This window comes from Silurus aristotelis (assembly GCF_946808225.1).
Source record: "Silurus aristotelis genome assembly, chromosome: 14".
Taxonomy (NCBI): domain Eukaryota; kingdom Metazoa; phylum Chordata; class Actinopteri; order Siluriformes; family Siluridae; genus Silurus; species Silurus aristotelis.
This window is the reverse complement of record NC_139587.1, coordinates 17,699,811-17,720,527: the sequence shown is the minus strand read 5'-3', so window position 1 is coordinate 17,720,527 and position 20,717 is coordinate 17,699,811. Positions and strand designations below refer to the sequence as shown.

Sequence of the window (20,717 nt, the reverse complement as noted above, 5' to 3'; positions counted from 1 at the left end):
ACAGCACCGCCTCTTTAAACAATGATACATCTGCATTTCAATCACTGATTACCATAGTGATGGCATCTTGTTAGGGGGGAAGAGGGAAGAGTGATGAATGTGCTCATTACTAGCAATTAAGAGGTTAGATGTTTGTTTTTGTGGCTCAACAGTTGTGTCATGACAGGCCCTGTGCTCTAACCCAGCTTCCGAACAAGCTGGGATATGCGGGAAAAAAAGAATTTCGCTACACTATAATGTATATGTGACAAATAAAGGCTATTCTATAATTTAAAGTTGTGTGCACATGGAATGTAGACAAAATTAACGTCAACAAAGGCGATCATAAGAAATGTGCAAAAATTGGAATGATTTGAAAAACAGAAAGCAGTTGTCAACCCGAGGACCAAAAAAAAAAAATGGAATTAAATTCACAAGTGGAATAATAAAGAAGAAACGAAAGTAAAAAGAAGACACAGATGAAAAGCAAACTCGACTGTTTGAAATGGGAATTAAATCAAATCCATTGTACGTGGGATTTGTTGTTGTTTACTGGTGTAATAGGACTGTCAAAGTGTACAACAAAGCATGATTAGTAAATGCAGGCAAATAATGTCCAAGGTTTGAATTGGAAAACATGCAGACCGTGAATGATGGCGAGAAATGGTAAAAATAGCAGGAGGAAAATCTTCATACACAGGTGTCTAAATGCTTCTGTCTTTGCAGCATGCAAATCTTTTAGCATATTAAATTCTGTGTTTCAGACTCATTGTGCCGTCCCAATACAATGTCACAGTCCCTTAGTGGAGCGGAACATGGCAATTTTTCTTAACCTGACCCATTTAAAAAGCACAGTTTCCCATCACTTGCACACACTGTTATCATCTGGACACACATGCATAATGATGTCATCCCCAAATCATAATTGCCATCTTCAAGCCACAAGGATTTTATGCTGACTTCATTCACACAGATAAAATATGGTGGTACATCGATACAATACATTAGACTGCAGGTATTCAGTATACCCACATAATGGCAAGGGGAATGATGCTTTGCAATAAATGAACATACATAGACACAGACCTTTTCAACACATATGGCCAGATGTTTTGTTTATTTGTGTTTGTTTTGCATCTCACACTGATTTGTACATTCCCAATTTCCTGTTCTTTCAGTGACATTGGCAACCCTGCTTCCTTTTTTATAGAGTATATTACTCTGCCTTTATCGATAACTGTTTCAACCTAAGTGGAGTTTTATGTACCCATAGAATTCCAGCATTGTAAATGCGTGATTTATTGCTTTGAAATTAGTTCAATTTGAGTGACCTATAGCTCAAACATTTTGTTTGTTTGTCTGTTTGTTTTATTTTAATCTAAATTCTCCACTTTATAAATATATGAACTATCTAAATAATATCATGAATAAATACAGGAAAAAGAAAGAAAGAGAGAGAGAGAGAGAGAGAGAGAGAGAGAGAGAGAGAGAGAGAGAGAGAGAGATCTGATCTCTGGTTAGAATTGTATTACCTAATGAAAAGTATGCTGAGATATAGAGGTTGAATTCAGTTTTGCTTGTCTAGCGCTTTTTACAATGGCTATTGTTTAAAAGCAGCTCTACAGGAATCTATAGACTAGGATTTATGTAGTCCCTAGGATATACTGATAGTACTTATGATTTATAGAATAGTCTTTAAAATTTATTTATTAATGTTGTCCCTATAAGCTTATCCCTAGTGAGCAAATCAGTAGAGACAGTGTTTCAGCCTCAAGGCTTTAAAATTTAATCCTCCACAGTTACCTCCTGGATTTTTTTGACTGTTCATGTGTACAAATCCTCAGCTGCATGGATTGGTCTTTAGTTGAAGAGAACTTCTAAAAGAGGTAGGGGTTCAGAATGAATCAGGCAGATCCAAAAGTGTGAAAGGGACAAGATAACTGGTACATCAGGAACATGTTTAATAAGAGAGAGAGAGAGAGAGAGAGAGAGAGAGAGAGAGAGAGAGAGAGAGAGAGAGAGAGAGAGAGAGAGAGAGGAAAGTGGACAACAGAAAGAGAAAGAAACATAGATAATAAGGTATCGTTATTAGTACATAAAAGTTAAAGACACTGTGCAGTGTCATTAGATTGCAAGTAGGGACTCTGGTAAGACTATGGCACCATAGCTAGAAGGGGAAGCCAGAAGATAACATAGACATGAGGGAGCTCTGGGACATAACATGAGGGAGCTCCAACCTTCCAATTCCTCCTGATGCCTCCAAATCTGATTAAAAAAAGGCTTGACTATTTAGACAGGAAAGCCTTGTATTAAATTATATAATATGATACTTATGTACTTTATGATACTAAAACCCTTATCAACATACTATGCACATTGGCTGCATTGGTTGAACTAGAAAATATTCTGCACCTACTTAAAAATATAACTATCACCTTAACCTCAGTAACCAGAAATAAATGTTTTTTCAGTGTTGAAAATAAAAAACATACACGCATTGGGAGAGGCATTGCAAATTGAGTTTGTGTGCTAGAAAGCAACACAGTGCACCAAGACTACAGGATTCCCTTTCGCCTATTCCCTTAAGGAGAACCCGAAGCATGCACATCTGGATGTGATAATCCACATAATGGATGAATAAATAGAGAAGTGTGGAGGGTGCATGCTGATAAAAGAAGAAAGTATATCTTAGAGAAATAGTGGAAGGTAAAATCCCACTGCAAGCTCTCAGAAGGACTTTCCTCTTAGCTGGATGACAGAATCAAGGCATCCTCCACCTCGTCCAGAATCCAGATAGCTTTCTCCATTTGGTTGCCATGGGCAACACACATCTTTGACTTACTCCCTCCCTCCCTTTCCCTCTCTCGCTCAGTCTGTTTTGTTGACAGCTTTCCATAAGAGATCCAGGCTGGTGGCCTGACATGTTTCTGTAGCTCTGAATACTAATTGCAATCGTAGACAGAGTATTATTTGATGATTCAAAGATTTACCAAGGTGACAGAAAGCGTTTGACTGGGACAATTAAACTGTTTTTGATCAGAACTCAAATTACGTCTGAACATTTATTCCCTTCGGGTTCTGGCACGGTGTTTAATTAGGCTTAAACTGTACAATATGTTTAGTCCTTTATCACACTCTGCTGTTCTATTGTTTTGCAGGGGAGTACACAGTAATGACAGCTCACTTCCATCTGAAGAGGAAGATTGGTTATTTTGTGATTCAGACATACCTCCCTTGCATCATGACGGTCATCTTATCACAGGTCTCCTTTTGGCTCAATCGTGAGTCAGTGCCTGCCAGAACGGTGTTTGGTGAGTACTGTAATGAGTAATTTCCCTGTTTATTCTATTTACACCTTACAGTTGGACTATTGGATATGACATGGATAGAGAATGCATTCTTATTTAAACACATTTGATGCGGAGGTAAAGTCTAAGGCATGATAGGTTTTGATATTACATCCCAGAAACTACAGTGAGAAAAATAAGTATTTGAACACCCTGCTATTTTGCAAGTTCTCCCACTTAGAAATCATGGAGGGGTCTGAAATTGTCATCGTAGGTGCATGTCCACTGTGAGAGACATAATCTAAAAAAAAAATCCAGAAATCACAATATATGATTTTTAAACTATTTATTTGTATGATACAGCTGCAAATAAGTATTTGAACACCTGAGTAAGTAAATGTTAATATTTGGTACAGTAGCCTTTGTTTGCAATTACAGAGGTCAAACGTTTCCTGTAGTTTTTCACCAGGTTTGCACACGCTGCAGGAGGGATTTTGGCCCACTCCTCCACACAGATCTTCTCTAGATCAGTCAGGTTTCTGGCCTGTCGCTGAGAAACACAGAGTTTGAGCTCCCTCCAAAGATTCTCTATTGGGTTTAGGTCTGGAGACTGGCTAGGCCATGCCAGAACCTTGATATGCTTCTTACAGAGCCACTCCTTGGTTATCCTGGCTGTGTGCTTTGGGTCATTGTCATGTTGGAAGACCCAGCCTTGACCCATCTTCACTGCTCTAACTGAGGGAAGGAGGTTGTTCCCCAAAATCTCGCAATACATGGCCCCGGTCATCCTCTCTTTAATACAGTGCAGTCGCCCTGTCCCATGTGCAGAAAAACACCCCCAAAGCATGATGCTACCACCTCCATGCTTCACAGTAGGGATGGTGTTCTTGGGATGGTACTCATCATTTTTCTTCCTTTAAACACGTTTAGTGGAATTATGACCCAAAAGTTCTATTTTGGTCTCATCTGACCACATGACTTTCTCCCATGACTCCTCTGGATCATCCAAATGGTCATTGGCAACTTAAGACGTGCCTAGACATGTGCTGGTTTAAGCAGGAGAACCTTCCGTGCCATGCATGATATTAAACCATGACGTCTTAGTGTATTACCAACAGTAACCTTGGAAACGGTGGTCCCAGCTCTTTTCAGGTCATTGACCAGCTCCTCCCGTGTAGTTCTGGGCTGATTTCTCCCCTTCCTTAGGATCATTGAGACCCCACGAGGTGAGATCTTGCATGGAGCCACAGTCCGAGGGAGATTGACAGTCATGTTTAGCTTCTTCCATTTTCTAATGATTGCTCCAACAGTGGACCTTTTTTCACCAAGCTGCTTGCCATTTTCCCCGTAGCCCTTTCCAGCCTTGTGGAGGTGTACAATTTTGTCTCTAGCATCTTTGGACAGCTCTTTGGTCTTGGCCATGTTAGTAGGACAGGTGTCTTTATGCAGCTAACGACCTCAAACAGGTGCATCTAATTTAGGATAATAAATGTAGTAGAGGTGGACATTTTAAAGGCAGACTAACAGGTCTTTGAGGGTCAGAATTCTAGCTGATAGACAGGTGTTTAAATACTTATTTGCAGCTGTATCATACAAATAAATAGTTAAAAAATCATACATTGTGATTTCTGGATTTTTTTTTTAGATTATGTCTCTCACAGTGGACATGCACCTACGATGACAATTTCAGACCCCTCCATGATTTCTAAGTGGGAGAACTTGCAAAATAGCAGGGTGTTCAAATACTTATTTTACTCACTGTATAGCACTGAAGCAAAAGGTGATTCTCCCCAGTTTGCCCCTAACTCTCACTATTCTGTCTGTCCTTATTAAAGAAATGTTATATGCATTTTAATCATGAGCAACAATCCAGAGCATGAAAATACATTTCAACCATTCAATGGGATGCAAATGAGTTTGTTTCGATACAATGTGTTGTCAGTATAATACAGTGTAATGAGATTCATTACAACACAAACTATTTTATTGCTGATAAATACTGTATATTTTGTGTTTTTTTTTTTCAACTAGAAAGCAAAATTAAACAATCGAAGGTGGAGAGTAAGAGAGAGAAAGAAATGGAGAGAATTCATTTGGATACAGTGGTTTAATTTTATTTGGAATAATATTACTTATAAGACATATGGTAAATTTGAGCATAAAATGTAATGTGCTCTTCATTATGGACATTTGATATGACACTGTTTATGAGAAATGTTGAACAGTATTATTTCCCTTTCACCTTGTTGCTTTCATAGTTTTCTGCTGAATTCAGTTCTCAACAAAAAAGCACAGTAATTTATCCAAGCACCTTCCAAGTATGTGTGTGTGTGTGTGTGTGTGTGTGTGTGTGTGTGTGTGTGTGTGTGTGTGTGTGTGTGTGTGTGTGTGTGTGTGGTACCCATGAGTGCAGTCTTTCACATTTCTAAGGCTGACAGGTGATCTGGAAGGATCTGAATGTGGTTGTTAAATCCCTTGACGAGTTTTCCTTGTCCACCTACTTTGATCAGCACCACTCTTGTTTTGCGTTACACATTCTGCTGATCTCAATTTCCAGATCCTTGAATTTGCTGAGTTTTTCACTCTCTCTGAGCCTAACAGTTACATTGTCTGGAATGGAAATGTCTGTCAGCAGGCATGTCCTCTCACTTATTGTGGAGCACTGCGTCAGAACGGTTAGCTAGTATGATGTGATCAGCGAGAATAGGCATATCCCACATGAATGTTGTCATGTTGACGATGACTTTGTCAGAGTAAGTGTTTATAGTGTTTGTCAGGCACTTCACCCAGGTGCTTGCACATAGTCCATTGGATGTATCTGACCAGGTAGTTTAAGTATATTTAGATTGTTTAAGCTTCGTCCAACCATTGACGGTGTGTCTGATGTCTTCTTCTTCTTTTTAATTATCGTTGTTATTTTCAGTATTATCATCAATATTATTATTATTATTATTATTATTATTTAGTATTCATTTTATATATAAAAAAAGAGAATTATCTAAAGAACTTAAAATAAAATGATATGCGGTTCTACTGCTAGATACTAGTGTCACATCAAACTGTACTAATTCAGTGCCAGACTCTTCCAAAATGTGCCTGAAAAGCAAGTGTGTGATGTTTTGGCCTACTCTCCTGGTTACACCACACACCCCCTCCAGTCAATAAATTGGAAGCATGGAAATGTGCTGAGGGCATCCTTAATCCACATCAGTAAATCACCTGTCAAGAAATGCTATGTGCCATAGATAAACCTGTCACAGCATGTTTATGATTTATGATGGGTTTTTATATCTGCAGGTTATTTTGTGCTTTTGCCCTGTGATTCCTGCTTATAACAAAAATCCATGATAATTCATCTGCCGTGACACTTTAGTGGGAAGCATAGATAACTGGCTTGGCTCAACAAGAGTGAATCATGTCTGGAATATTTGTAATAAAAAAAAAAAAATTAAATTCCCACTTAAACTGTAACCCAGCAGTTTTAGCGTACTTGGTGCGGACAAGTCAATTTTAAATTAAATTGACTTGTCCGCACCAAGTACGCTTAAAAAAGAATGAGAGAGAGACTGTGTTCAGTACTGAGATTATCCTAAAATCTATAGTCAAAGAATGGTAGACAAATATAATAAAAGGTTATCCATTCTTATATAACAGGAACCCAGATGTTGGTTAAAACCTATTTGGAACTAGAGAATTACCTTCGGAAACCAGGCAACAGAAAAATAATGAAAGTAGGAAGTCATAATGAAAATTGTACTGGAATAAGCAAGCTTGTGACAGAACACTATGTTCTGGGTTCTGGGAACAACAGATAACTGCTATTGTTAGTAATCTTACCATGATACCTTCTGGTGCACATGCAAACTCATGGCAAACAAAGCCATGAAGTGATAATTGATATACCATTTGTCATAAATACTTTTGTAATACACTGTTTTTGCTTAGTAGTGGCACAGAATTTCTGGAAAACGTTAACATCAATAACTAATGCCAATGAGGAGGATATACAGTGAGGAAAATAAGTATTTGAACACCCTGCTTTTTTGCAAGTTCTCCCACTTAGAAATCATGGAGGGGTCTGAAATTGTCATCGTAGGTGCATGTCCACTGTGAGAGACATAATCTAAAAAAAAAATGATCCTAAGGAAAGTGAGAAATCAGCCCAGAACTACACAGGAGGAGCTGGTCAATGACCTAAAAAGAGCTGGGACCACCGTTTCCAAGGTTACTGTTGGTAATATACTAAGACGTCATGGTTTGAAATCATGCATGGCATGGAAGGTTCCCCTGTTAAAACCAGCACATGTCCAGGCACGTCTTAAGTTTGCCAATGACCATTTGGATGATCCAGAGAAGTCATGGGAGAAAGTCATGTGGTCAGATGAGACCAAAATAGAACTTTTGGGTCATAATTCCACTAAACGTGTTTAAAGGAAGAAGAATGATGAGTACCATCCCAAGAACACCATCCCTACTGTGAAGCATGGGGGTGGTAGCATCATGCTTTGGGGTGTTTTTCTGCACATGGGACAGGGCGACTGCACTGTATTAAGGAGAGGATGACTGGGGCCATGTATTGCGAGATTTTGGGGAACAACCTCCTTCCCTCAGTTAGAGCATTAAAGATGGGTCGAGGCTGGAGTCTTCCAACATGACAATGACCCAAAGCACACAGCCAGGATAACCAAGGAGTGGCTCTGTAAGAAGCATATCAAGGTTCTGGTGTGGCCTAGCCAGTCTCCAGACCTTAACCCAATAGAGAATCTTTGGAGGGAGCTCAAACTCCGTGTTTCTCAGCGACAGGCCAGAAACCTGACTGATCTAGAGAAGATCTGTGTGGAGGAGTGGGCCAAAATCCCTCCTGCAGTGTGTGCAAACCTGGTGAAAAACTACAGGAAATGTTTGACCTCTGTAATTGCAAACAAACAAATATTAACATTGACTTTCTCAGGTGTTCAAATACTTATTTGCAGCTGTATCATACAAATAAATAGTAAAAAAAAATCATACATTGTGATTTCTGGATTTTTTTTTTTAGATTATGTCTCTCACAGTGGACATGCACCTACGATGACAATTTCAGACCCCTGCATGATTTTTAAGTGGGAGAACTTGCAAAATAGCAGGGTGTTCAAATACTTATTTTTTTCTCACTGTATGTGTGATTTATGGTTTCTTTCCCATCTTCCAAAAGACTAACAGGCCTGTGGCTACATACTGGTTTTTTTTTCCACCATATCACAAAGGGTTTTTTTTTTGGTTAACATCTGGTCTGTGGCTCTGAGTGATTAATAAACCATGCTGGAAGACTTTTGCTGGTGCAGTCAATATCTGAGTCCTTTGGAAGCCAAAAGAGGGAGAACCACTTATGTGTCCAATACCTCATTATTGACTATTAGCCACACATGCCCATGACCAATGATAACTGATAAGCAGAGTAAGAAGCTTGAGAAATCAATCCGAGTCTCATTCTAAGTGAACAGATACCCTAGGGTCAGATGTGGCTAAGCTGAAATCTTTGATTGTCCAACTGGATGCAGGGTCTGAGAGCTTGTCTTCCTTCCTGCTCCTCATTTTGAGCAGCATGAAGTTATTGGGCCACATTCAAAATTGAGTTAAGCAGTGAGGATTTAATGCAGTCACATCAATATTCAGACCTCAAGACATAACAATGAGTTATGCAGCATTAAATCCCGCATCTTTGTCTGACAGTTTGATATAAACAGTTATGATGAAATTAATAAATTCCAAAAACTATAGAATATCATTTGATAAATTGTTTATTATTGCAGTATTTTCGATGTTTGTATTGCTGGTTTATTAATAATATAGATTTTTGCATGTGTGTGTGTGTGTGTTTGTATGTTATTGGCCTCCTAGATGAGTGAGTCAGTATGACAATATGAACTCCAGGAGACAAACACCATGTTCCTTCAGCTGGATGATTAAATTGAGACCAAAGGTTCACTATGACTAAGATGTGACTAATATGTTGCATGGTGCTTGTTCTCCTCTATTTGTGTGGCTTCTTTACAGAATGCTGAAGTGCATGCTTTTAGCTAATTATACTGAGAGAACACAACAGTAAGAGGATTATTGTACACATACTGTAGTACCTAAGTGACTAATAATCACACTGAATAACTGTTTGTTGTAAAAAACGTTGTGATTTTTTTTCCCACTATTGTAGTGTGATGAATAATTTAGCAATTTTTCATTATGTAACTGAGTCTAAGACACAGAACACTGTAGGAAAAAACAAAGGCATAAACATGCCAATCTGTAATGTTGTAATTGTTGTTTTTTAGTAAAGGAGATTTTACCTTAAAGCCAAAGATCCATTTAGCTGTGGTTTGTGTAGTACTGAGGTCAGAAACTGAAGCAAATCTAATGTCTTTGTCTGCTTTTGATGCCCATTGATCATTTTTCTATTCCGTTGTTGGTGTACACCCTGTCTGCTTCTTGTAGGCTGACAAATTTGTTGGACTAACCAAACCGAAGCAAGCGGCACATGTGTGACTTGCTCACAAAAGCAAGTTTCTGGAAAATGATGTCAGAAGGGTGTGTAAAGTAGAAATTTACATTTAATTTTTAGATACATACGAATTAGTTAATATTACTGATTTGTTTTTTATTACATCCTACTTATTGTTTATAAATGATTATAAAAGTCTTTTAGAGAAGAACATTTTAATAATTTTACTGTAGAACCTTTTTTTAAAAGCTAAAATAAAAGCAGGAGAAGAAACGTATAACTTAAGAATTCATTCAGCAAAGTGGCTGATACATCATGGTGTTTTTCACTGACAAGTGGCATCACCAAAAAATAAAGCAAATAGACATCTTGACTTTTTGATTCCACGGAGCAGGGATACACATTTCATGAACAGCATAACTCCAGGATTTCTACTGTAGGAACTTTATATGTCATGTGTCTTCAAGTTACATAATTGGTGCACCTAAATTATAGGTGAATGTGCTTTAAAAACAGATACATTAGATGTTTCCATATGGCAACAATATTCAGGAGAGGGTAATTAGCACTTGTGAAATAACAGTGTTGAGCCATGTGATGTCTAACAAGCCTGATAGGATCATATGCTGAACATTTTAGCCTTCTTTATATTTTTGATGTGTCAATAGAGAGACAGAAAAAAAAAGTCTTGTTGTTAATCACTGACATTGTTTTTCTGTCTTTCTTTCTGTGTTGATATGGATATATGATAGAGATGACTATCTTAATGCTACTTTTTCCTTGATCTTTTGAATGAAGCCATTAAGGTGGTTGTCATTCTGGCCACTGTTTGCTACGGTCCGAATCCAAGTGTGAGCCTTCCCCGCGCCTCCCAAAGCATTATTCTGGATTAAGACTTTCTTGATTTTAACAAACCCTGATATGTTTGAGTTCCTTTTACTTCATCGCAATTGTACCTGAACACAAAGCACTTACCATAATCATTGCTTTGTTCTGTTATGTTCAGCAGAATAATTGAACTTGCGTCTTTTTTGATACATGGTGCAGGTCATTGAATGTAAAGGAGAAAGCCCTTTTCTACTGTTTGCAAAGTTGTCATTTGAGGAAACATCTGAGAGCAAAGACTTCATTCGGGGAAACAAATGATGCCATCAGCTAAAACACACGCGCAGGTTACTTTACTGTCTAAGCAAATGCCACTTTTCTAGTTAAATGCTATTTTACTTTTTTTTTATGAGCACTAGTTACATTCACAGGAATCTTGGCACAGTTCCAGTGCAACCCAACTCAAACCGTCTCCTACAGGTAGTCACAGGTTTGGCATTTTAGAAAAATGACTACCAATGTTTCATGCAAATCCTGCTTTGTTTTGGACTTCACTGCCAGTGTAAAAGCCCCCTAATTTTTGCCTGTGTTTCGTTCACCATCAGTATGAGATTAGGTGAATGAAATATTGATTGTACTGTACTGTATATGCAATTACATTATTTCTGCTCTGTCAGTCACATTCTCTGCTCATCTCAAATCAACTGTTACTGTCCTGCCTTATTGCCTTTATTTTTTTCTTTGCTGTTCATTAAACTTGAGCATTAACAAGATCAGAATGGCATAATCCAGTTTGGGCTTTCATAATGATGAGGCTTTCTGACACACAGCTGATTTTCTCTCACCAGTATTCATAAAATTCCTGTTATAATTTGCAGGCATTTGTTTATGTGTTCTTCAAAATTAGAAAATACAATGTGTTTGGCAGCCTTTTTTTTTTAAGGCAGAGGTGTAATTTACAAACATTATGACTCCTGGTCATTACATGCATCCTTTACGTAGATAGCATTTTGATTTTAAGCTCCTAAGATATTAAGATTTTAACCACATGCATTATTCCGCTGTAGTCAAGACTGAATTCTAAAGACTGAATGTGCATTAATATAAATAATAATAAACTAGCTCATTACATTCAGATTTCAAATGTGACTTTGTGAAAATGTGAAAAAAATTGCCTTTCATATTTTTGTGAACTATCTCCATCTGGATAGAATCCCGATATTAAAATGCATGAAACAACCAAGTATAAAAAGGACTTTCAGTTTGGAATCTTCTCATGTAGTCATTGGCTTTCTAAATATTATGCTGAAAGGACATGAGTGTAAGAGGGGCTATTTGAAACATGTTTTTTTTATTTTACAAAAAGATGCAGTTATTGTAACTGCAATAAATAATTATTGCTATTTATTGCAAAATAAAGTATGCCAAAATGCTTTCACAGGGCCTTTGTGTAATTTTGTAGGCACGAGCTAAAAATACACTTTTGTACTAAATAGTGGAACAGAGACATGGAAATTAAGGAGAAGAGAAAATTAGGTTCAGTGAGGCATCACAGGATGCTGTAGCCATTTTCAGAACTGGAAACAATAGACTTGGGGCAGACAATATTTTCTGTTTTGTCTCTAAGAATATTGCAGTTTGCTGAACCTCTAATTTACATTAGAGACTCAGCAGAGTATAGCATTGTGTTGGAACCATTTGAATCACCCATTCTTTCACACATTACAATTAATGAATTACTTGCTAGGTTTTGGTAAGACTGCAAAATCTGAATTCTTTATTTAGACTCTCTTGTCCCATCGCTTATGTATTTCAGGTGTGACAACTGTGCTCACCATGACAACTCTGAGTATTAGTGCCCGTAACTCACTCCCTAAAGTTGCTTACGCCACCGCCATGGACTGGTTCATAGCTGTGTGCTACGCATTTGTCTTCTCAGCCCTTATTGAATTCGCAACCGTCAACTACTTCACCAAACGGGGCTGGGCATGGGACGGCAAGAGCGTGGTCAATGACAAGGTAATAAACGTGTCTATTTCTGTGAAGGATAATGTGTTTATCTGATTGATAAATATGCTTTTATATCTATGTATATATACAGGTAGTCGTCGGATTACGACCACAATTGGGACCGACAAATTGGTCGTAACACGATTTGGTCGTAAGTAGAGTAGGCTATATGTACAGTACTGTGAAATGATGCCGGAAGCTGGTAAAAAATTACGTACGCCGCGGCTAGCGATTGTGGTCGTAAAGTCGAATGGTCGTAAGTTGCATAGGTTGTAAGTTGACGACTAACTGAATATATATATATATATATATATATATATATATATATATATATATATATATATATATATATATATATATATTGGTAAAAATGCATGATGTTGAAAGTTGATGGTGGTGAAGGGGCAATTTAATTATTTAAATCACTTTAATTTATAGACAGCACTAATCCAAATATTGAAGGTAGTTTCGTTGGCACAATTAATTCAAGCTGTTGAGAGCTCCATATAGTTCTACTAAGAATCCATGGTTAAGTGGAATGAGATTGAAGCAGATTCCACCAACCTGCAATAATCCTCATAGCTGCTGTGAGACTGGCTAGTACTCATTTATTGATTTGAAGACTTGCTACCTTCATTTGGCAGTTCTCATTAGGGATTACTTATGACATTCATGTGTTGGAGATTAAAAGAGGTTAAATAAGTCCTACGCATATAATTAAAGTGAATTTAAAGGTGATCAGGGCAACTACATGAGTCATGAATATTAGAGCACACACCATCCCAAGCTCAGGATTAGCCAGGGTCTTTCATGTCTCCAAAGCTTGTCTAGTGGAAGTGTATCATATGCTGCCTTTACCACAATTTGATCAAATGGATATTATACTCTGAAATTGTTTCTGAAAAGTAAAAAAAAAAAAAAAAAACCTAAGTGAGTGAGTGGACAAAGTAATGAATTCCAGCATTTCCAATCAGAGGACAGAGATAGGTCTCTCTCCAATTAGAAGTGCCTTATTGTGAAGTATATGTGAGCGGCTATGCCAATTGCAAGAATGGACACTGTGACTCTATGTAGTCCCATGTCTAATATATAAGATATATAAGTGTCACGCGGCGTAGATAGAGGCGGAGGCAGAAATATAAGCCTGCGTTTTTATTATACAAAAGGGCAGAGCCAACATAAAGCACCCGCAGAGCGGGTTAAACCGGCAAACGGCAGTCCGAAAGACAAAAGAATAAACAAAATAACATCCACGGTGCAGGGTGCGGCACGGAGGCAGAGAAGGAGAAGTGTCAGAAGTTCTAGGAACGACGGGAAACGCACACGCCACCGTGGAGAGAACGAGGAATCCGGAAGGAGAAGATGCGTAGCGTGGGAAGCATACGCGGACCAAAAAGAAACTACACACATGTACATACAATAACCGACAGTTCGTGATGGTCAGCGTGGGGTATATATGGGTGGCGTAAGGGGAAACGGAGATGAGTCTCAGCTGCTCCTCGTGAAGCCCGATTGCGAGCAGCTGCATGCAGGCGGGGCACGCATGAGAACAGGAGCGCGGTGCGTCACGGAATCCCCGGGAAAGACAGCCTCCGAAGGGGGCGTGGCAGGGGGATTCCTGACGCCCTAATTGGAGGCCGGCAGCTGTGAGACGACCTTGCCGGAGGTCTGGACCGGAGCCTTCCCACCCACGGGGACCTGGAAGGGACAGACCGCCGGAGGCGGGGGTGAGTAGACAGCGAGGCTTACCGGCTGGTAGACCCCCTGGATGGAGACCGGAGACAGAGCGAAGCCCCCGGTGGTCTTTAGAGGCGGAGCGACCTCCTCGGCGGGGAACCGGAACTGGATGGTGTTGACGACCCCGACTGGAGGTTGGAGGACGTACTCGGCGGAGTCAGGAGGCCGAGCGACGCCCTTAGAGGACCCCTGAAGTGCCATGTGGGTGGGGCTCGGGAGCGAGACATCGCCGTGGGAGAAGCTCGGGAGTGAGACGTCGCCGTGGGAGGAGCTCTGAGGCATCACTTCGCCTGCTGCAGGACTGTGGGGTGAGCCGTCGCCTTCGGTGGAGCCCAGGGGCAGCGGTTCGACTTCCCTTTCGCAGTTCTGGAGTCGAGGTGAGCACACAGGGAAACCCCTGGGTGAAGGGGCGCTCTTTGGGACCCTCAGGAGCGGATCGGAGCCTGCTGGGCAGCCTAGGAGCAGAGAGGAGCTCGCCTGGAGATCCACAAGCGGAGCTGAGCCCTCACGGAGGTCCAGAAACGGAACCGAGCCCTCCTCGGGACCCTGGAGCGGAGCACTCCTTGGGACGCTGGAGCTGAGCGGAGCACTCCTCGGGACGCTGGAGCTGAGCGGAGCACTCCTCGGGACGCTGGAGCTGAGCGGAGCATTCCTCGGGACGCTGGAGCTGAACTGAGCTCTCGGGGTCGCTCGGAGGTGGAGAGGAGCCCACGGGGTCGTTCGGAGGCGGAGAGGAGCCCACGGGGTCGCTCGGAGGCGGAGAGGAGCCCACGGGGTCGCTCGGAGGCGGAGAGGAGCTCCCTTGGAGAACCTGGAGCGGAGAGGCGGAGCTCCCTGGCGGGACCTGGAGCTGGGCGGAGCGACGCCCTTAGAGGACCCCTGGAGTGCCATGTGGGAGGAGCTCGGGAGCGAGACATCGCCGTGGGAGGAGCTCGGGAGCGAGACGTCGCCGTGGGAGGAGCTCTGAGGCATCACTTCGCCTGCTGCAGGACTGTGGGGTGAGCCGTCGCACTCGGGACGCTGGAGCTGAGCGGAGCACTCCTCGGAACGCTGGAGCTTAGTGGAGCATTCTTCGGGACACTGGAGCTAAACCGAGCTCTCGGGGTCGCTCGGAGGCGGAGAGGAGCCCACGGGGTCGCTTGGAGGCGAGAGGAGATCCCTTGGAGAACCTGGAGCGGAGAGGCGGAGCTCCCTTGGAGAACCTGGAGCGGAGAGGCGGAGCTCCCTTGGAGAACCTGGAGCGGAGAGGCGGAGCTCTCTTGAAGAACCTGGAGCGGAGGGGCGGAGCTCTCTGGCAGAGCCTGGAGCGAGGCTGAGCTCTCCGGCGGGACCTGGAACTGGGCGGAGCTCTCTGGCGGGACCTGGGCGGAGCTCTCTGGCAGGACCTGTAGCTGGGCGGAGCTCTCTGGCGGGACCTGGAGCTGGGCGGAGCTTTCTGGAGGGACCTGGAGCTGGGCGGAGCTTTCTGGAGGGACCTGGAGCTGGGCGGAGCTTTCTGAAGGGACCTGGAGCTGGGCGGAGCTTTCCGGGAGGTCCTGGGGCGGAGCCATGCTTTCTTGGAGGTCCCGGGGCGGAGCAGAGCTTTCCGGGAGGTCCTGGGATGGGACCGTGTTCTCAGAGGCGGGTGAGAGGAGCTGAAGATCAGCCGTGACCAACCCGAGTGGTGAGAAGCTGTAGGAACCGGGTGCACGTGCCAAACTCACCCCCATACACGTCCCATAGCTGTAAGGCGAGAGTGAGGGATTCCCCCGTCAGGAGAGAGAAGACTGAAGCGACCCTGGTTCTCTCCGTCGGGTAGCGGAACGCATTCAACTCCATAAAGTCAAGTACGCTCCGTAAAAAATTGCCCCGTTCTGCTCTGTGGCCAGAGAAACGCTTTGGGAATCCCGTGACATCATCGTAGGGGTGTGGTGCCGCCGAACATGACCGAGATCGCCCACCGAGGTGCGATTCGCGCCGGGAACACGGCGTTAATCCGATCATGTCCTTTCCTTTCTTTCCTCTTTTTTCCAGTCCTTTTTTTCCTTTTCAGGGGTCGGTTATTCTGTCAAGCGGCGTAGATGGAGGCGGAGGCAGAAATAAAAGCCGGCGTTTTTATTATACAAAAGGGCAGAGCCAACATAAAGCACCCGCAGAGCGGGATAAACCAGAAGGCGCGGAGGCAGAGAAGGAGAAGTGTCCGAAGTTCTAGGAGCGACGGGAAACGCACACGCCGCCGTGGAGAGAACGAGGAATCCGGAAGGAGAAGATGCGTAGCGTGGGAAGCATACGCGGAGCAGCGAGCCACCAGGAACCTGCACAGACCAAAACGAAACTACACACATGTACATACAATAAACGACAGTTCGTGATGGTCAGCGTTTATATGGGTGGCGTAAGGGGAAACGGAGATGAGTCTCAGCTGCTCCTCGTGTAGCCCAATTGCGAGCAGCTGCATGCGGGCGGGGCACGCACAGAACAGGAGCGCAGTGCGTCACGGAATCCCCGGGAAAGACAGCCTCCGAAGGGGGCGTGGCAGGGGGATTCCTGACAATAAGTATATAAAATTATCTTATTTAGTTTTATTTATGATAACAATTTTATTAATATTGCTTGTGATGCTACCTTAAAGTTTTGAAGTATGCACTTAATTTCTTCTAATGAAAACAAGGATATGGAAGTTTATGTATCAAACCAGATGAGTAATGGTCTAAGCAATATGTTTGTCTTTTAATGATGGATTAGCCTGTGTTATTCCTTTGTGTTGACTATTGGTGGTTCAGTGAATTTTATAGTAATTTCCAAAGAAAGCCCTAATAAAACGTCTGCATTGCGGCCCATAGCAGTCATTTTTGTGAAAATCAATGATAATTAAATTAAGCAAGGACTTGATGAATGACCCTTTAATTTGAAAACAAGTGGCATTTGACAGTCGATATTTATGGATTATTTTATTATGAATGATATATTGTCTATTATACTTTGTGAATAGGAGTGTGTAGGTATTTCGATAACTGTAGACTTTGTTTTTATTCCATCGTGTATAAAATCAACTCATGTTATGCATCAAGCTAAAACTAATGAAACGATCCATAACTGAGCCAACTCAGTAATTTCTCCATGCTGCAAACCTCCGCATCCCACATTCTATCTTAAAACATTTAAGTAGATTTATAGTTTACCACTATTAAGTTTAATTTCCAGGTTAATTTGACTTCTAATTCTGCCTGTAATGCAGTCCAGTAGACTCAGCTCTGAAAATTAAATTTCACCCGGCATGCTGTCAATCATGTCTCCTTATATCCAGCAAGTCTAACTGAGATCCTAACAGGAGGCTTTTTCAGCCCTCTGAAATCAAGTTACATCAGACCATTCAAATACTTTCCTGTCAGTCTTGTTGAAAATTTCAGTATTTAGGCTCATTGCTTATTCATGAGCATGTCTTTTCCCTAATCAAGTAATGGTAAGTAAATGTCAAACAGAAATGGCATTCCCCTTCTGTCAGCTTATGCGTATATTTAAGCTCGAATCTGAGTCATTAAACATCGCAACCACTTACAAATTGCAGCTTTTGAGAAGAAAAGCAACATTTATCTTTGTGTTCTTTGTCATCCTAAGACTGAAAACGTTCCCTTTTTCTTTCCATTGGTTTTCCGGTCACAGAAGAAGGAGAAAGCCTCTGTGATCAAGAAAAACAATGCGTACGCAGTGGCTGTTGCGAACTACGCTCCCAATATCACAAAGGACTCTGTCTTGCCCACCATTGCTAAAGGCGGGGTCGCAGAAACAGGCAAGACCAAAAGCGAGAGCAAGCCAACCGAGAACAAGAAAACCTTCAATAGCGTGAGTAAGATCGACCGCATGTCCCGCATCATGTTCCCTGTCCTCTTTGGAACCTTCAATCTGGTTTATTGGGCCACCTATTTAAACAGAGAACCCGTTATCAAGGACATGGTTCCTTCTAACCAATGATGCTGTTTAGTAGTGCTGAAGATCCAGGACTAAAGAGAAAAGCCAAAAACCATCCAGGGACTTCAAACACTCATTCACTCATGTAAGCAGTGTGTCAATATCCAGCCACCGAGCCATGGACCGTTGATTGTGTCTCCTCTCTTCTCTCTTTTCTACCGTGTTTTTTCTGCTGCGCTTTTCAGAAAATGTACATATGTATTTATGCATAAATTATATGCCCTGTATGTTTTTATTTTTCCCAAACATGGCTGTTCCCCATGGGTTTACTGTGTTTCTATTTTGCTGTTCTGTGAGTGTTTGTGGATTCCACTAACAGACCTTTTTCTGTGATCTACTCTGGCATATTGTAGTGTACTGAATTTGTTGTAGTTAATTTATTTTTAGCCTTTATAGTCACAATATTATTACTTTATATATTTGTTTTGTAATGGTGCTTGTGGACCGTTACCAAGATGAAGATTTAATGTGAGGAACAGTCAAAAAAAAGGAAGAAACATCAAATTGCCATTTACATTTTTACTCTCATTCTTTACTGTGAAACCAAAAATGTTTTATGTTGTTCATTTATATTTATTACAGTAAATTTTAAACACGACAGTATTTATTAAAGTTTGAATTCTGTTCAATTTAGTATTCACTTCACTAAGTTCATTCTGTTTCAAATCAATATCGTGCAAATACTTTTGTGGGGAAAAAATTATTTATTCTGAACAAACTTTTCAGGCAGGGAAGAGGTGAAAACTTGTGAACAGCGCCACTCTCTCCCTGTGTCTTTTTTGTATTTATTTATTTCCTTGTCCGTTTTTGAGTCTGGACATTTTACCTTAAAAAAACAAAGGACGATCAATCTGGCTATTGATACACTTGAATTTATTTTTTAATTATTAAATTATTAAATTATTATCTATTGCTACACTTTTATTTATTTAATTATTTTCTTACTTACTTACTGACTTGGAAATTATGCTTTATTTTAGTGGCAAAATGTGGACCAAACACCTACAAGTGCTTCAAGTAATGCATGGTTACCCGCTATTATCAAGCTAAATATTTTTATATATCTTTATTTGTGTCTGAAATCCGCTGGACTACGAGGTTGTTCCCCTGTGCAGGATTGATATTTGATTTATAGCATTGCGTGTGATTTTATTTCTGGCATTACTGTCATGTTTATAGGAAAGGAAATAAATCCATATACAAAGCATGCTGCAGTATTGTCTTGGCTGTAAGACAAAATGGCTGAAATGGTACATGGTACATTTTGCATGTAATCATTGATTATATATTTTTTTTTACTCTTACAGAATGTGAGTTATTTATTTACCTGTTTGTTTGTATTTTTGTTTGTCTATCAATCTATCTATTTTTATTTATTCTTTCTGAAATTTCAATTACAATTAAAATCCATATCAAGCACTACATTAATTTTTTTTTAAGTAGTTTGTAGCTTTGTGTAAACAGATTGTGCATTGTGGTTATGCAGAAAGTTGTTGGAGCAATAAAAAACAAACAAACAGTGCAATGCTGGTTGCAGTTGCATATATATGGAATGTAATAATGCTTTGTAAAAGGCCTATGAGTGTTTTATTAACTTGTAGATATTATTGTAATATACGTTTGGATATGGAAAGTGCATATTTATTTACTGGCTATTTAACTGATGTCCTTTGGGAGACAAGACACAGTGGAAGAGGGGTTTGCTGAATTTTCTGTGTTGACAAAGAAATTCTGTAATGTGCTACTATGATTTTCATTTTATTTTGACCAGTGAATTGAATGTCCTTTTGAATTGCTGATGTGTCAGATCCAGCACAGGTTGTTCGTGTTTTATTTTTTCAGTCATACCCAATGAATTTGGAAAAATGACAGACGACCAAATCTTTTTTCGACTGCTGCTGGATTTTGCAGTAAGTTATAAATAGTGATATTTGCTCTTTAATTCTTGTTACTCTTTCAACGGCTTCTTGCTGAATTAAAAAAATGTTTATTGATTTGTTCAAGTTCTTTTCCCTACAACTATTTCTCATTTAACTAAATTTCAAGAGTGAATTTGTTGCAAATTCATGCCTGTGACTAAGATGCACAGCTCAAAGACGCATCAATACACAGAGAGCTGGAGCGCAGTACAGGCAAACAAAAATGGAAATTCTGGAAATAAACCTTAATATCTAGGTTTTGATTTATGAATGATTCATTTATTCAAATCACAGTAGGGAATATTGCTAATAATTACAAATTCATCAGTAACAATGACAGCTCACTCTGACCCTCTAAATGGCAGCTCTTATTGATTATGGTAAATGAGCTGTCGTAACTAGGAAGTGAGGAACGAACAGTGATTTAAGTTCATCACTACATAAACTGTCTTCTCTAACATTATAATACAAATTCTTTCTAAATTGATTTCCCAAATTGTACATTCTTGGTTAAAAAAGGGGGCTAAGCTAAATATA

General features: G+C 40.6%; 2 protein-coding genes across 3 annotated transcripts in view; one reads left to right on the top strand and one right to left on the bottom strand.

The window, feature by feature from the left end:
* gabra2b (gamma-aminobutyric acid type A receptor subunit alpha2b) overlaps positions 1 to 20,255 on the top strand; it is a 51,509-nt gene extending 31,254 nt beyond the window's left edge. For both annotated transcript variants that reach the window (XM_083561609.1, XM_083561610.1), the window contains 3 exons: positions 3,138 to 3,290; positions 12,383 to 12,585; positions 17,956 to 20,255. In XM_083561609.1, coding sequence (XP_083417735.1) covers positions 3,138 to 3,290; positions 12,383 to 12,585; positions 17,956 to 18,264 — 665 coding nt within the window. In that variant the 3' untranslated portion in view covers positions 18,265 to 20,255. The remainder of the gene's footprint in view (positions 1 to 3,137; positions 3,291 to 12,382; positions 12,586 to 17,955) is intronic.
* On the bottom strand, positions 14,819 to 16,750 carry LOC310737425 (uncharacterized protein; the record flags this gene model as incomplete). Its single annotated transcript, XM_083561754.1, has 4 exons — positions 14,819 to 15,124; positions 15,483 to 16,035; positions 16,417 to 16,607; positions 16,700 to 16,750. 4 exons carry the CDS (start codon positions 16,748 to 16,750, stop codon positions 14,819 to 14,821), a joined length of 1,101 nt encoding a protein of 366 aa, XP_083417880.1.
* Positions 20,256 to 20,717: the final 462 nt, after the last annotated feature.